General features: G+C 35.8%; 1 protein-coding gene across 3 annotated transcripts in view; it reads left to right on the forward strand.

Annotated features, from left to right (window-relative positions):
- The window catches only part of dmd (dystrophin), a 235,127-nt gene that overhangs the window by 92,056 nt on the left and 125,075 nt on the right, over positions 1–17,996 (forward strand). For all 3 annotated transcript variants that reach the window (XM_087791572.1, XM_087791573.1, XM_087791574.1), the window contains exons 5-9: positions 281–373; positions 3,634–3,735; positions 4,442–4,512; positions 5,136–5,254; positions 8,599–8,795. In XM_087791572.1, the coding sequence (XP_087647698.1) occupies positions 281–373; positions 3,634–3,735; positions 4,442–4,512; positions 5,136–5,254; positions 8,599–8,795 (582 nt within the window). The remainder of the gene's footprint in view (positions 1–280; positions 374–3,633; positions 3,736–4,441; positions 4,513–5,135; positions 5,255–8,598; positions 8,796–17,996) is intronic.

A 17,996-nucleotide genomic window follows, 5' to 3' on the forward strand; every position in this document is an offset into this window, starting at 1 on the left:
ATGTTATTCAGCAGGAGCCCTTGCTCTACAACACAATATATATAGAGTTAGTCTTTCTCTCATTTTAACTAGTTTACAGGTTTATATTTTGAGTTTACGTGTCAATAGTCACATGCACGACTTTTTCAAAACAAAACATGTTCAAGACAGTAATAAGTCCCGGCCCCGTGCTTAGGGACAACTGACAAACGAGGAGCCCATAAAATGTTGTGTATCACCAAAATGCGCCATAAAATCAGGACTCATGGCTGTTATTATCGTGTTATTATCCGCACTCCAGGTTGAATTGGTGAATATCGGTGCTGCAGACATCGTTGATGGAAACCACAAACTGATCCTTGGGCTCATCTGGAGCATCATCGTCCACTGGCAGGTACGACTTTGAGTTTATGCAACTGTCAGCTCCATGACAATAACACTTTTGTCTTTGACAAATCAAAGTTGTTTTTTCCATTCTACCCAGTCATGTGCATGGAACAGCACCATATCTTTCAGAATTAATTTAGTTTGGAAATCAAAACGAGATGAAGATAGATCTTTATAACCATTTTTGTTCTTTATTGAAGGAAAAACATGGTTTTCTTTCTGTGTTAAGATTATTTTAAACATAAAAAAGAGCACTTTTTCCAATAATCATCACATTTTGACTTTAATTACTTCACTGTGAGTATAAAAATAATATTAATAACTGAGTTACACTTCAGGTACATAGGTTTACATTAGGAAGTGTTTGAAAAAAGGCATAATATAAAAACAAATTTGAAAACTAAAAACACAAAAAAAGGGGAGAGTAAATTGCATTATGGTCTTACAATTGCAACAATTGGAGCTAAAAATGTGTAAATCATAATTATTTAATATGTAATGAATATGGTTTAAGGGCTATTAAGATAAAAAAAAGTCTAAAATACTTAAAGTGCGACTTACGTGAAAACCCAACTTTTCAGACTCCGCTCCAACATGATTTATAAAGTCCGTCTGAAATCTCAGCGAATGAGAGGTTACCAGAGCAGAGTTAATGACTCCACCAGCCAGCTGTATTCACCCCCGCTTTGTTTAAACAACGAGTCCCTTGGAGGTGGAGACCTCTGTCATTTTTGATCTGGGATGTTTGACCAATCACGGCAGAGTGGGCGTGGTTATGATAAACAAGATTTCATCTCCATTTTCTGTTGTCGGGGCTTAAGCACATTTTCTAATGTGAATATCTAAATAAGAAGAGACAGACACGTACTGATGAATACAATAGAGGTCCAAGAGACACTTAAATCAACACATGAGTTGCTCTTTTAAGATCAGGCACACTTGATTTGTGTACTTTTGAAAAGCCAACTTTTTTTTCGCCACAAACTTAAAACCATTTGAGCCTATATGACATTGGTTATTTTAGTGTACAGCACATTTCATTTGTATTTCATTCCTCATTAATTTGACCAGAAACTAATGTCTCAATCCCTGAAGTTCCGTCATTGACTTAATGGTGCGATTAATAGCAAAACACAATTCTATAATGAGGTGTTTTCTGTGAATTATGTGGGTAAGTATGTGCCAGTGTGTGCTCACTTGATACACCCGAGAGGAGTGGGCGGGGGGGAGCTGGTTCTGTGTGGGCTCACATGCCTGTGTGTACGTGTGTGTGTCATTGTCTCTGTGTGTATAAAGCACCCTTTGTCGTAGCGACCCCCCCCAATTAAAGTGGAAATGCATGCAGTGACCTACTCCCAAATGAGTCCTTTTTTTTTTTTTTTCTTATCCCGAAAGCCTCAGGATGAATCACTAACAGCCATCTCTGCGTCCGTGTTCCTGTGTGCGCCTTCATGTCAAGTCGTGGGGAATTGACCCTGCTCTAATAATAGCTTTTGATGCTCCGTGTCTGTGACTCTGAGCCAGTATTACCGGAGTGATTTCACAACATGCGTTTGTCCGTCCTTTTTTTATTTATCTTCTCACAACGCATTCTTTTATCGGCGTTCTTCCGTTCCTGTCATTTCACTCGTCACTCCCTGTCACACAAACGCCTGCATGTCTGGAAAAGTGAGATCGGCAGATGAACTACATGGAAAAAACAGGAGGAAGTGGACGACACATCCTTCCTGTATGTTAATGAGCAAGCAAGCGTAGCGAGGAGAAAAGGTGATGGGAGATATGCATACGTAATGCACCGCTGGGCAGTGAAAGTATATCGTCTCTGCCTTCCCCTGAGCTCTGAGCAAGTGCTCTAAAACTGTCACTCAAAGCTGCCAAAAACCCTGCTCGTGTGGTGGAAGCTACACACATACACACGTGTGTGTGTGTGTGCGAGCTCACCAGTGTCCTCTGAGTGTGCACGATGCCATGTGGTGGCACATATGCAAAAGGAACCGCTGACAGTCCAACTCGCACTTTGCTTGAAAGCCGCGCGTCTCCGTATGCTAATGTTATGTCAACAGACGGCTGCTTTGTTTTCTTATTTGTCAACATGGTTTGTCAACCTGAGCAGGAGGATCAATTAAATACAACTGATACGATCTGTGGAATATCTTATCATTTGAAGCTGTGATTTACTATGGTTTATTTTGAGAAGAATGTTGAAATAATGAAAATATGCGACTGATACTGTTGTTGATTTCAATCATATCTGGTCTTTAACATCGATTTAAAGCATATCTTTCATTATTGTGCATCCTACACTTCAAATCATCTGCATTTGTTTGCATTTTACATGGACTATCCTAACATTTCAGCAGTTATCAAACTATTTTTAACTGTAATCAAACATTTTACACTTTAATGAATCTATCTTCAATGGTAATTAATCTAAACTCCTACTGAAATGAAACTATTTTCAACTGTAATCAAACTATTTTAAACAGTAATCAAACTATTTTAAACAGTAATCAAACTATTTTCAACTGTAATCAAACTAATTTTCAAGTCAAAAAACTATTTTCAACTTTAATCAAACAATTTTTTAACTGTTATCAAACTATTTTCAACTGTTGGCCACCTATTTTTGACCGCATTCAAACTATTTTTAAGTAAAATAAAACAATTTTCAACTGTAATCAAACTATTTTCAACTGTTGTAAAAAAAAATTCAACTGTTGCCAAACTATTTTTAACCGTATTCAAACAATTTTCAAGTAAAATAAAACAATTTTAAACTGTTATCCAACATTTTCAACTGTAATCAAACAATTTTCAACTGTTTTCAAACTATTTTCATCTGTAACCAACCTATTTTAGACAGTAATCGGCAATAATGTGATGATACAAATTTCAACTGATACTACCATAGTTTTTATAGACAATTATTATGTCATTTGTTACTGAGTACTGCCTTTCTCTGTGTCATGTGATCGTTTCAAACTTTCTGATCATTTTCATGTGATCTATTATGTTGTTGTCTTATGTTGTCTAATAGCAACTTGAAGAAATGTGTTCCCAAAAATGGCCCATTGAAATGATTTCATTATTTCTAATAGGTCTAATAGAGACTTTTTTTTAAACTCATAATAATACATCTAATCTCAGATAATGTCTTCCGTCACTAGTGTCTGTCTCTCAGACTATAAGAAAATGAATACTTCATGCCTGTGATACATGTTGATTCACAATGACTGCTGATCCCTATGAACTCAATTTTCCCTGCAGGTAAAGGATGTGATGAAGGATGTGATGGCGGGCCTTCAGCAGACTAACAGTGAGAAGATTCTGCTGAGTTGGGTTCGTCAGAACACGCGCCAGTATCCTCAGGTCTGTTGCTTGTATTAATAAAGTTGTTTTATCGTCGGCCACATTCACGCGATAACATATGGAAGCATAAAGAGCATGTGGAAGTCAGGGACGTGTTTTCATCACCTCACGACTCAAATCTGTTTCTATCACGTCAGTATTTACAGATTGTCAGGCAATTTAAGGGATCGCCTCCGAGCCAATGAATAATGGATTACCTTATCACGGTTTACAAATTTCTTTTTGGTATTAAATGACCTCCGGCTGAAGGGAAATAAATTTTCGGGGCAAAAAGCATTTTCAGAGCAAACAGAAATTAAATAACAAATTGTGGACAGAAGTGTGTGTGTGTATTTTTTAAACTTTCATTCGTTTTTAAAATGATTTCATCCTTCACAACCTGATAATATAGCACATTTCATTTGTAGTTTTGACATATTCATTTTGTATTTGCTTAAGATTATTCATAAACAAAAACAAGTTTATGTATAGGTTGTTATCACATCAAATAAAGCAACTATATTAGTTGTATTTGCTGCTGCCTTATCATTATTGTCGGGCGGAGTTGGTTGAAATTCATTGTGTCACGTGACCTACAAAGAGCGAGGGGGAAAAATATTTCTTTGATCCGATAGCTCTGAGAATGAGCGCCAGTATCGGGGTGGACGCTGGGTGTCACACTCAATTCTGACACTGGCCTTTAAATGTCCATTATCTCTGTCCTCAGGTCAACGTGGTTAACTTCTCCAGTAGCTGGAATGACGGATTGGCCTTCAATGCCCTCATCCACAGCCACAGGTACCAAAGAATTACTTTTTTTGGAGAGCTGGAGAATGAACCTGTGTGTTAACAGAGGAAGAGCCAAGAAGGAAAAAAAAAAAAAGCAATGTATCGAAAAGCAAGAGTGGATAGACAAGTAAATGTCAAAGCTGCGCGGAGGGAGACGGGATTTATTCTCGCAGCCTGGAATACGGTCGATGCTACATAATTAGATATTCGGCTAAAGTAGTTGATTCGTCTGTGTTTACACAGTCGTATACGTTGACTGAAAGAAAGAAGCTTTATCATGCAGTTTGTTGTTGATATTAAACAAATAATTAAGCCCACAAGTATGCACAGTCCAATAACCGACGCCTGGATCGTGACCACATGATGGCTGACTTTAATTTAATTCCCCAAATAATCCTCGTCTGCATCAGCTCAAGTCGGTTATTAACAATACTATTCATGTTTAGGACAGTAAATCTCTGGGCTGCATGTTAATAAAACTCACGTTTATTGCTACAAAGTCAGCTACTCTGGTCGACCGGGGGGACGTGACCCGCCTACTGATACTTCCCCGAGATAACGTTATGAATCATGAGACTTTTTTTTTTTTTGTCGAGACACCGATTGATGATTATTCCTCATGCCTTTTTCAGACCTGAGCTGTTCGAGTGGAGCTCGGTGGAGGCGAAGACGTCAGCGACCGACAGACTGGAACATGCTTTCAACAAGGCGCAGCAGCACCTGGGGATCGAGAGACTGCTGGATCCTGAGGGTACTGCAACACACACGCGCCAAGATGGAGACACTTGTTGGGTTACAATTCACGCTGAGCTACGGATTTCCTTTTTTTCTTCTCTGAAAAATGAGCCATAAGGGATCCCAACCAACCGTAACTGCAGTGTTTAAATCTCAACCTAAATGATCATTTTTGAAGGAAAAACATTATAGAGTAGTTAGTCCAGCGCAGCTTTATCTGGACTCATGATACACTAAACATGTCCTGGAGGGTTCATTCTAGCCCCGCTAATGACAGTACTTACAAGGGATAAGTGTGTTTTAATGGCTTGATAATATCGACTGTTTGAAATATCTATTTCAGTCCGTGGCTAATTATGTTTTGAGGTACTGTTTGGAGATGGATGTTATCATAGCGGTGGGACCATAACGGAGCTCTTAGCGGAATGTTCCACTAACATGAACTTCCTGCCGGCCAAAGAGAGTCCTCATCGTAATGGAATAGAAGAAGAAAAACATTCAAATATATTTGATTTGATTTTTTTACTTTGCAAATTAATATTTTTTAGGAGGCTATTAAGAGGCAGGGTTTTGGAAGACTGAATTATGATTGGCTGATGAGGTTATTGCATGTAATCCACTCTAAGTATCTGTCAGTCAAGACAATCATGAGCCTTAGTTAACACGATAACTGAATATAATCAAAAAGGAAATGTAACAAAATAATCCGTCCCTCTATAGTGTTTACTCGTTGTGAATTTAGTGTTTATATATATATATATATTTAAAATGCTGTAAAAGTGAGGTGTTCATTTTTTTTGGTAAGGTATATATTTAATTTCAGTTCTCAGCTCCAAGCTCCAACTCCAGCTTTCAGCACTTACTGGCTATCTTTACTTTAAAATTACGATTTTATTATTTGTATATCTCATCATTTCAGACAAGTTAGTGTGAAAAAATAAACACAACGCACACAACAAGTGTTAATTGTAATGTGCAGTGAAACAAATTCAATATTTTTTGTTTTCACTTTTCCTCAAATGTTAAATGTGAAAACCCAACTCTCCTGACTTCCTCTTCAAGATGCAGTAAATCTCTCATCATTACCATGTTTTGAAGTTAATACTTAAGTTATTACTTTAGTTAATACCGTCGGAAATCTCAGCGAACGAGAGGTTACGAGAATGAAGTTCACTCCTCCTGCAACCGTGAACAACATGCTGTTTCTTTGCTTATGCAATGAGTCCCTTAGAGGTGGAGACTTCTGGGATTGACGACATGCGGTGACAAACAGAGATGCTTGACCAATCACAGCAAAGTGTGTGTGGTTATGATAAACAAGATTTAATCTCAAGAAAAATGAAGTGCTTTCAGTGGGCGGGGCTTAAGCACATTTTGTAAATATTTACATGAAAGGAGAGTTGTGTACAAACAGACACATACTGATGATACAATAGAGTCCAAGATCTATTTAAGACACTTATATCAACACAGCAGTTCCCATAACCTATTTTCCCCAAATCCTCGGCCCCTCCTTCTGTCCCTCGGCCTCTGATGGCGTTCATTTCTCTGCAGTGTCACAGGCCTGCTGTCATCTGTCTCCATTAGATTTGACCTGGGCTGACTGGGGGCCACTGGCTGCAGCCACCTTTAAACCTCGGCAATGTTTCATCTCGCTCCACCTGCGAGAGCTAAATTAAGCTGGAGAGAAAAGCGTCCTAACGGCAGGTGCTGGTGAACAAACGCTGATGCTCGGGGAAATCAAAAGCATTGGCCTCTGGTTATTCATAAGAAGGTTTAAGAATGGTGCTGCTGTGAGCAATTACACCTGCTGACATCATTCTGTCTGGGTTTTCTTATTGGTTTTCCTGTGATTATTTTTAAAACAAATTAAGACAAGCAGAACTATTTTAAAAGTTGTTTTATTTATAATTACTCATATTTACTATTTGACATGTTTTATTATTTGACATGTTTTAGCCACATGTAGTTTCGGTTGGAGAATGCTTCGGCACAAACCTTAGCATATTGCAAGTAGAACTGAGCATGTAGAAATCTTGTCATGTTTTTTTCTTATATACATTTATTTGTGTGTAATTATTCACCATAAAAAAAGGTTGTAAGGGTAACCTAATGGAAAAACTTAATTTCCCTTTTTATTATGAATATATTGTATTATAATAGTTGTATTTTTCTTTATTGTAATAAGATTAATATATTATTATTATTTTTCTATTTATGTATTCATACATAAATAGAAAAAGTATTAGGTTTTTTCAAATATACATTTTTCCAGACTTGTTACAGGGTACTCACAGATTCTTAAAAAATCTTAAAATGCATTGAATTGAAATCTAATAAAGATTTCAGATTTACATTTCTAATAATTTAAGATACAAGACTAACAAAACAGTGAAACAGTTACTTCAACATGGTTCATGTAGCGATTTTGCCAACATTTGATCCAGTAAACATTATTTTATCATGGCTAGAAATGGTACCAGGCGAAGTGTAAGAGGCACGTTGTATTTTGTTCATGAAATCTTTCAAAATCAATACAATTGGAATCAAGAAGGATCTTTCCATTTACTAAAACGTCATGTTTATTTTATGTTTGAATAAACATTTGGGTAAAATTGCCCCTAAAATTATGCAATGTGTATTTTTAATTTTTAAATGAGGGATGATTGTCGAGTTACTTTTAAATTTGATTTAAAATGGTAATTAAATAATAAAATAATAAAATGTAACCTCCCCTAAGCTGTAGGAACCTTGTATTACTTGATTCATTATTTTATAGTTGAATAAAAAGGATTTTAATTTTAATTTACTGTACTGTGCGTTATATAATGTTTCCAAAATAGTAAATTGATCTGCAGGGCTCACATAGAGTGACAAAAAATGATAATTATAAATGTTTTAACTTTCACATTTTATATTGAAATTGTTTGGGCATTGAATTATTCAATAAAGTAATTGATTTCAATACTTTCTGTATTACTTTCTGTATTACTTTCCCATAAAGCTTCTTGCTCAGGACAGCAGTATGAACGACCACTTTATGATATCAAATCAAATTATTACTTACAGGAATCTCATTACATGGTTAGTTTTCTAAAGGATTTAAAATGACTTTGGAACAGCTGTGAACTGTCACGGTACCAAAGCATGTTTGTGCTTAAATACATTCACACCTGAGTGAAGCGCGACAAACAGGAAAATAAACAAAATATTATGAGTTTATTTGAACTGTTTGTATATAAATATATTTATGAATGAGGCCTAATCTGTTGGGAACCTCCTCAACACGACACTTAGGGTGTTAAAGTGTGACCACATTCGACAACACACCTTGACATCTGGCTTCCGTTTCTCCTCCAGATGTGGTCGTGCCGCATCCAGACAAGAAGAGCGTCATCATGTACGTGACGTCGCTCTTCCAGGTGCTCCCGCAGAGTGTTTCTATGGAGGCCATCAAGGAAGTGGAGACGCTCCCACGGGCGGCTGCCGGCAACATCACCCGGGTGACGGCGGAGGAGCACTACCAGATCCAGACCCAGCAACGCTACTCCCAGCAGGTCAGAAAGACTTTTGAAAAAATGAGCGCTGCAATATTAACATATTTTCTAATAGTTTTCATCTGTTGTTCGGGAAAGTTGCCACTTGATGAGATGTTTCCCTTGACACAGAAATGCGTGCAGAAGCAGCTTGTTAATAAGTTGAAGAAGCGAATCTAAAGATCAGTAATTGTTGCCTACATGATGTCGAAGTGTTTTTGTATCCTCTGACGACGCTAATGATGGGAATTGAGCTTTAATGTGACTCAGCCTTTTGTCGATCTTATGGAGTGATCTAGTGAAGCAGAGACTAAGTTGGTGTTTGAGACAATTTACATTATTCAACAGGTTTCTGATCAGTGGAGAAAAAAAAAGGTTATTTTTTGTGACATTACTTGAAACTGGTGCTTCACTTTGCGTCACTTTATCGTTCACAGTGTAGAGTCCATTATAAAATCAGCTTACGTTCATCTTCTCCTCCGACAAACATCCACATCCTGACAATCGTCTTCCCGCTGCTCACTCGCTCAAATACCACAGCGTTTATAAATGTCACACCCACTGATGGAATAATCCAGCAACATAATCTTGTTGTCAAATGTAATGACTTTCATTTCTATAGTATTGCTGAAATGGCAAAAGTGGCATATTTAATACTTCACTGGTGACAGTTCTCTTGTGCTGGCTCTGGTTTGAAAAAAAACCCCAAAACACTTCAAGTATTAATTTGTATGGAATAAACATCAATGAAGCTTTAACTGTAGCAATAAGAGGATGATCTTTCAATTCAATGTAATCTACAATCTCCTAGATGTGCTCTCTAATGAGGCAAACGCAAAGAACAGTATTAGAAAAATATATATTTGTGATGAAATAACTGTAGAATGAGAGCCTGACAAGCAATAATAGGCAACTGCCACTTTTCAGACAAAGAAATAAAGACAACAAGCAGTGATCGAAATCAAGTTCAAGTATATATTAAGATTAAGAGAGTCAGATTTACACAGTTACTGTACAGTGAGTTACAAATCTCTATCCTCCTTCTCTTCTTTAATCTTGCTGGCTTTTAGTGAAATTACTCAACAATTTATTGGATTTTAATTATTTTTTTAAGAAATCTTAATAAGAAGATGATGTACAGAATTACCATCTGGTTCCACAAATTCATTTGAAGGATGAGAAACAGTTGATTTGCCTGAGTGAGTTTCCGACCTTTGTCAGTCCCATTGTACTTGTTGCTATCAACAATATTTCAAATGCTAAAAAAACTAACTTCAGAACAAAACAAGTAACGTTTGAATTTGTATATACTGTATTCATTGTATATTATATACAATATATTGTATATATTGTGCCTTTCATATCATTTTTGAGACACGAAGAGTACACAAAAAAAGAGGGGGGTTGTAAACAAAGTAATTTAACACTTATTTATTACTTGATTACTATTACTTTTTTGTATGAATTACACTTTAATTACAATTAACACTACATTCAGCTGATTTGATCATATTTTTAAATGATATTATTATATAACAGTATTATTTTTTAGTTACATCATTATTACATGACAGGGTCCCCACAGTTACGAAGTGATCTTATAAATCCATTATAATGTCTATTGAATGTGCTAATAATGTATTATTAACAGGACCTTCAGTGTAACCTTACAAACAATTAAATAATAAGTACAAAATAAAATTATTTTGTACTTATTATTTAATTGTTTGTTAAATGTCAGAAACATTTCAACGTGATCAGTTTCATAGTTTACCATTTTTCAAATTACTGCTGGTTTTATTTTTCGAGGAAATGACAAGGTTAACATAAAGGTTTATGACCAAATGTGACATAAAAAGCCGTTTTAAATCATTAAACTTTATCTTGTCTGCACTCCCATTTCACAATCTTAATTTAAGTTACTCGAGTGGGAAAGTGGGTTTTTTTTAAAACGTTGAGACTCCAACATAGTACAACATATTATTTCAATAACAGTAAATGAATGTTCATAGAATTTTCTTTTTTTTCCTGTGTGATGCAGTCGCCTTCATTAAAATGAATTTGTCATGAATCTTCTGCTGTCATCGTAAGATATTCACGCTCACAGTGTGACTCGCAGGACGATACAGATAATGAGTCGGTTGAAAAAAGAGCTTTTAAAAGGCTTTAATTATTTTTTTTCTGTTAACAAGAGCGGTTCTGTAATTAGACTCCTTGTTTAAAGGGCTGTTAAACGATCTGGTTTGACTGACCTTCTCTACATGTAATGACAACTGAAAACTGAAGGTCGCTGCTGACCTTCTCATCTCTAGTCTGCTTCCATAATAACGTGTGTATATTTGTGTTTGCATCTTCCAGGAAGTAAATAGTACATCAATATTCAGGCAGAAAAACTGTAAACTCCAGCCAGCTTCTTAGGAGTGTGTGTCTGCGTACCTGATTTGACGTAAAACGTTGTGTTTTTAGGCCAGTGTGTGTCCAACTGTTGTGTCCCATAATTAAGTTTAACACAAGTATACCATCTGTCTCTTTTAATGAGATCCATTAAGTTCTGCTTAGCATGCTGAGAAGACCGGACCTGTTGACAATCATTTGATCTCATTTCTTTGACACGATAAAGGAAATTTGTCGCTAAATTGGGAGAGAATCTTGGGGAAAAAAAAGATGGCATTTCAGCCAATTTGCTCACGGATTGCTGACCCTTCACTGCCGAGTTAAGCTCGGGTCAGTGTTACGCCATCACTTCAGATCACAGCAGGGCTGCAAGAGCCTCTCGGTCACAATATTATCTCACTTACAATAACGGTTGCCTTCAGCACTCGGAGAAACTGCACGAAAGCGGAGATACGAAGTCAGACATGCGAAGTCCGGACGTGGCCAAGATATATGAAGATGTGAGATACATGAAGACGAACAGGCAGATGAAGACGAGGGCTCGTGTGGAAATGAAGAGTGAGCTGGAGCAGACAAATTTTGCAGAGCAGGAAACTACTCAGGCGACGATAAAAAAAAAAGAAAAAAAAAGGAGGAGGAGGAAGAGAGGAGGGAAGTCAAGTGAAAAAAAACAAGAGTTACTGACAGCGGCCATTATGTGACACCTCCCTCATCTGTCTTCATCAAAGCCCTTCTGCCGCCATCTCCTACCACCTGGGACCCTGTGTAGTACAAATGCTTTTTTAATGAGAATATTCCTGGGGAAAAAATATTTTTGCTGAATAAGTCACTTGAGGAATTTCTTGGAAAATCGAAAGGCTGGAACTTTTGAGGAAAATCCAGATGTCTGGTGTTCAATTCAAGTTTCTTAATCCATTTAAGAAGGAATTCATAATTATTTTAAACAATGAATGAATCAAATGTTTGTTTTTTCTATAAAAAATGTAGTTAAATATTTGACTTGAATATACAATAATGATGTACTAGATAAAGTAAAAATGTGTCTTGAGCTCTACTGCCATTGTTACGTCTGTTGAATGGCTTTAAAAAAAAGAAATGTGACGCACTTTACTACCCAAGTATACTTGCTGTAAGTGACTCACATTTGACAAGGTTTTGAATCAATTGTCAATCATTTTCAAATCTTACCGTTCAAAGGGGTTATTGATTGTCTTCACACCAGTATTAAAGCAACACTACGTAACATTTTGACGTAATTTGTTTTCATATTTTCTTTTTGAAAGTACATCTCCGGTTTTATTTTAAAGACGCCACCAAAAGCTTTACAGAAGCCAGTTAAACAGTTCAGAAACAGTGTTTTCACTTGTTTTCAAGTACTGCGAGAGATTTTGAAGATACCAGGATGATAAAAACACATCACAACAAGAGTACTTCCAGTCAGAAACAAGCTTTGTGATTGTTCGTCTATTTGGCTCCAATGTAACGCTGTGTAGAATTTGAGCAAGTGTAAAAAGAAAATCACAGCAGAAAATAAGTTTTTGTTTGCTCAAATGACTTTGTTTGCTGGAGGAAATATTGTCCTAATGTGCAGAAAGTCTCTAACTACTCACTCAGTTTTATGACACAACTAAACGCCACCAAGAGCCCTTATCTCAATTTTTAAAAAACGCAATGCAATATTCGACATTTGTCGCATCATAGATATAATGACATTGCAGTTACACAGCTCTGACACGCGGGGTCGCCAGAAACAGCCTTTTTAAATCCAAGTATTGTCGCTTTAACACTAAAACATTAAATAAAAAAAAAGTTAAACGAAATCTATTGTTATCGGGTAAAACTATTTTTAACAGAAATAAATCTAGTTCAAAGTGAGCGGTGAAGGTCATTGGTGTCCTTCAAGCACACTAGCAATGACTTGAAACTTTAATTCCCTCCCGGCCACAGCTTCTCCACCTTGAGGAGGCCATGAAAAGCAACGAGGGGTAATAATATAACAGCTGCATAAACAGAAATTATGACAGTTATGAAGAAGAAGACAGGACAAGTGCGACAGAGGTGACGGGGTTGATTGATGGCTCAGGAGGAGAGACGGAGACAGAGACACATTAACATTTTATAAAGTCTGTGTGGTGCTAAGGTTGACTTGGTTGAAGCGGTGCCGCGGCTCGGCTTAGCGTTGCAGAATTTACACGACAGGAATCTGCGACAAGCATCGGTTTGACATTGTTTTTATGTCGATGATGAAGGTGTGTGTCAGCGTCAGCGGCTTCTCAACATGGGTTTCATAGATGGTTATATTTCACATATGTGCAGCTATAGTTGATCTGCATATGTTTTGTTGAATTTTATTTTTTGAAGGAAATAAGTTATTTATTCATCATTACCTTTAGTTGATTAAGTTTTTTTAATTACAAAAGCCCAGTTTTGTGTGAAGCATAAAATAAGTGTAGTATTTGCGACATTAATTTCATTAACAAGTCGTTTTTCATTTGAAACATTTTAAGCAGGGAATAAATCCCATTAAGAATTAAGTAGTCTCAATAATTTGGTTGTTTCTTAATTTTTACATTGACATCATTTATAATTTTAAGACTCAATCCTTACGCTTGCGTCTTTTCATTTGTAATAAATGTGTTAATGGTAAATAGACTTCATGGAAACATTTTGAGTGCACTTCAGTTTAGTATTACATTGTCTTTGTGCTAAATATAGATATTATTTTCTTATTGAAAACATAAAATGACTCAACTGTGTTTAGTTCTAACTGAACGTCAAAAATATGGTTAAGAATCTCCTGAAGCTTAATAAATAAACAGAGCTGTGGCAGATACATGTGAGGATCAAGAATCACATGCAGTTTGTTTTCTGTTGTTTATTTTAGATTGTTTTAATTATTTGCAAGTTAAAAGAACAATCCCTCATTAAAATATAGTATATTTAGTGATTGATACGAGGGTTAGTCAGTTGCAATAGGTTGAACTAAGTGACCAAACTCTTGACCTGATACATTTCAATAAATCCACCCACAAGTCATAATCACATCTTGCCTTATTATTCAAAGACATCAGACAAATGTTAATTCTGAGTTTCAAAGTTTTTACCTGCAATATTCATCGTTGACCATCCCATAAACACGGATGTGGTCACACATTTCGATGGCAAGAATCATGGTGAAAAAGCCAGTGCTTAGATAAGCTCCAGAGTTCATTCTAATAAAAAACAAAAACAGTCAACACACTTACTGCATCTATGTTGACATTGCCAGAGTGTATTTACCTGTGTTTTCCCGTTTCTTTCTCGAACACATTGTCGCAATATTCCACCTTCTCTTTGGTAAATGCATAAAGTTGGACATTTGGATACTTTTTTGCCATTTTCAGAAGAGCGTTATAGGTCGAGCCTTTTCCGTCTTGTCTCATTTTTTTATGAGGACCCCAAATCACATACAGAGTCTTTGCTGACTCTTCGAAGTAGTAAGGTTGGTTCCGTGTCAGATACTGCATATGTTTTGTTGAATTTTATTTTTTGAAGAAAATAAGTTATTTATTCATCATTACCTTTATGTGATCGAAGGTTGTTGGAGACAGTAACACAAAGATAGAGGCGTACAAATCATGGACAGGTTTTTTGTTTGTTTTTTCAATTGCAAAGTAAAGAAAGTTGTTATCTTGATAGAAACTTTACTACTTCTAAAAGTGCTCAGGGTCACTCCTTACATATTCATGAAGTAGAAATATATTCATGATCTTCTTAACCATAATTAAGTAATTGAAGCAACACAAAAAATGAAAGTGGTAACATAAGGTCCAATATTTTTCTTGTTCAAATCGCAAGCCATCACATTTGACTTATGTTACTTCAAGGTTTAAGTTTAGAATGTTTTCTTTTTACTTTTGCTGGAGAATATGTAAATACCTCCACAGTCTAGTACACAGGAGTCTTACTCAATCTCACATGAGACCAAAATCTTTAAGCAATCAAGGTTACAGACCAAACAAAATCTATATTCACCAAACAGACACAAAATGACTTGGCGGGCATAATTTGGCGGCTGCCTTTTTCAAAATTAGTTTTTAAAGTTTGAAGTTTGAGGTGACCCAGAAGTTTGAAGTTTGAAGTCTGAAGTGACCCAAATCACTGCTGATGCTGAACAAATCTGCCTTTAAAAATGTTTTTCTTTTGGAAAATAATTGTTTAAAATTCAGTTTTTGCTATCTTGTTTTTATTTTTATTTATATTTTATTATATTTGTATTTATTTATTTATTTAAGTATTAAAATCATAAAAATAAAAACTTTTTGTCAAATTACACTTTGAAAGTAGATCAACGACGTCTGTGCTGGAAATGGATTACAATTTCTGCAGCTGAATATTATTTTTTTGGTAAAAACAAAACAAACAAAACAAAAAAAATTCAAGTTGTGTATTTAAAGTGTCCCTTGGGCATGCTAGCTTAAATGTGTAAGCAGCCCAGTGTTTAATAATGGCATGCAGGTTGTGTGTTCGTTCATTTGATTTATCCATTATTATGTTAAGTGTCGCTGTTGCAGAGTTACATTTTGAAATTCTTTGTCTCATTTCATGACCGCCAAACCCACAGCAGGGGGTCACCAGCGTGGTGCTTTCCCATGGGCCTGTTCCAAAAAACATTTTTTGGCACAATAACAATTTAAATACATTTGATTTATGTTGCCTTTCTTTCTGCCCCAAATATGGAAGAATCAAAATGTGATTGTAATACCATTTATCATCCGTTATGATATATATTATTTTATTTTTTACATTTCATTTGTATATCACACTGATGGTAGCCTTTTTGGTCACACAGTGCCCTTGAAGTAGCTCACAGTTGCAAGAACATTGGTGAACCCTGGTCTACATGTTAGAAAAAACATCTATTTAGTGGGACTTTATTCATAAAAAGACTTCTTTAATCAACTTATTTAACCAGAGGTTTAAACATTTCTTGTAATTCAATGCTCCTTTTAAGTATACCAGCGTCAAAACAAACATTATAAGGTTGATTATATTCAGAATTTCACTGATCAGATGAAAGACAAGCCCTTGAATATCTCTTATGTCTCTAATTCTGCATCATCTAAACACAAAAAAAGTGCATTGATTTCATACTAGGATTGTGTCCCGTCTTTTGATTATGTTAATGCAACTCTAGTTCAACGACTCATTAGTGTGTCCATTAAGTGTCGAACCTGTTGAATATTTCATGGTGGATGTTAAACTGTGGTATAAATAATGGATCATACACTGTGGTGGTTTGAGGAGCAGCAATCTGCCGTTGACCCAAATGAACGTGATTGTATTCTCAACTGCAAATCAGTCCCTCGAGATGCTTTGAGCGAGCCGTCGTCTCATTGATTGATAGATATTATATGTATAATTATGACGTGTGTTTCACATGTAGAGAACGTAACGTAAAAAGACAGAGAAACATGTTATTATCAATATTAAGCTCATTAGCGTTAAATGAAGAATTAAGAAAGACATTGGAACGTCTTTAACTGGTTGCAAAATGACTAACCATTGGCTGATGAGGGTTCATGATGCAGTGTCATCAGACTTCAGTAGGTGGCGCTCTCAGTTTAAAAACTATAAAGCAAGGAACCTGAAAAGTGACAACACTGTATCATAAAACCTCATCAGCAGTTTCATGAAACCCATCAACTCTGTCACCAAATTCCACATCAAGAATTCAATCATTTAAATTCGACATTGACAAGTTGCTGAATAATGAAATTGAATTACTCGGGAGAAAGAAAGTGTCATTATTTCAGTTTTAAATTACTTTTTATTGACAAAAATAATAATTGAAAATGTCCCCTTTATAGGTCAGCTTTTTCACCATATTTAAGCATGTCAGGAGTATTTTAAACATTTGTGTATGCTCTAAGATAAATTTAATTTTGCATTTTATTGATTTAAAGAATTCACCATTAAGATGTTTTCAACATGTTCTTATTGATGAGAAGAACTGTGAGTGATGTGCATTGTTAACTTTACCTCAAGTGCACTCGCCTTAAGAGTAGTTTCCAGTAAAGGAGTGGAGGTTCATAAATGCACACGAAGCAATGCCAGCTCTGTCCGTCAATAAACAACTGAGGATGATGAATTGTTGCCCGGTCCACCTTTACTTAAGTGCTGCCACACTCTGATATATGCTGGAGTTAACATGATACCGAATGTCAAAAGAAAAGCCCAAAGATTGTTTCCATGTCGCGAGCTCAGTCATTGTTACTTTTCTGAGTCAAAGCTGTGCTGGATGGATTGTGCGGTGAGATTAAATCACCGGTGCTGTCGCTTTGCCTTTGTCTTTGTTTTCTTTATGTCTGTTTGTATCTTTGGCAACACATCTGTCTTGCATGTGTCAGCATCTTTTAAATAATGCATTCGATATTTCCATCGAATACTGTGACCTTCTGAGGAATAAAAAGTGCTATTGAAGTAGAAAATAAAGACATTCTTGGTGCGTTTCCAAACATTTTATTGTTTGTTTGTTTGTTAGTGTCAAATGATCAATAAGATGAATGGATTTACAAAATCTATACTTCATGATCCTTATTATTGTTAAACAAACTCACATACTGTATGTTTTTTTTTTTTTTAAAGTTGATCCTAGATCGTCTCAGCACCATTTAATTGTTAATGGGAATTACTTCCTCTTTAAAAACACAGTAAGATCAATCAACTTACATGAGCTGTGTTTTTTATGTTATTATTTTACATTTCAAGAGTTTAAATCTTGGTTATAATTAAATAATTGAATCTAATCAGATATAAAGCTCAGAAAATCTGATTTTCTAACCCATT

This window comes from Callionymus lyra, chromosome 5, assembly GCF_982586985.1.
Source record: "Callionymus lyra chromosome 5, fCalLyr1.hap1.1, whole genome shotgun sequence".
Lineage (NCBI taxonomy): Eukaryota > Metazoa > Chordata > Actinopteri > Syngnathiformes > Callionymidae > Callionymus > Callionymus lyra.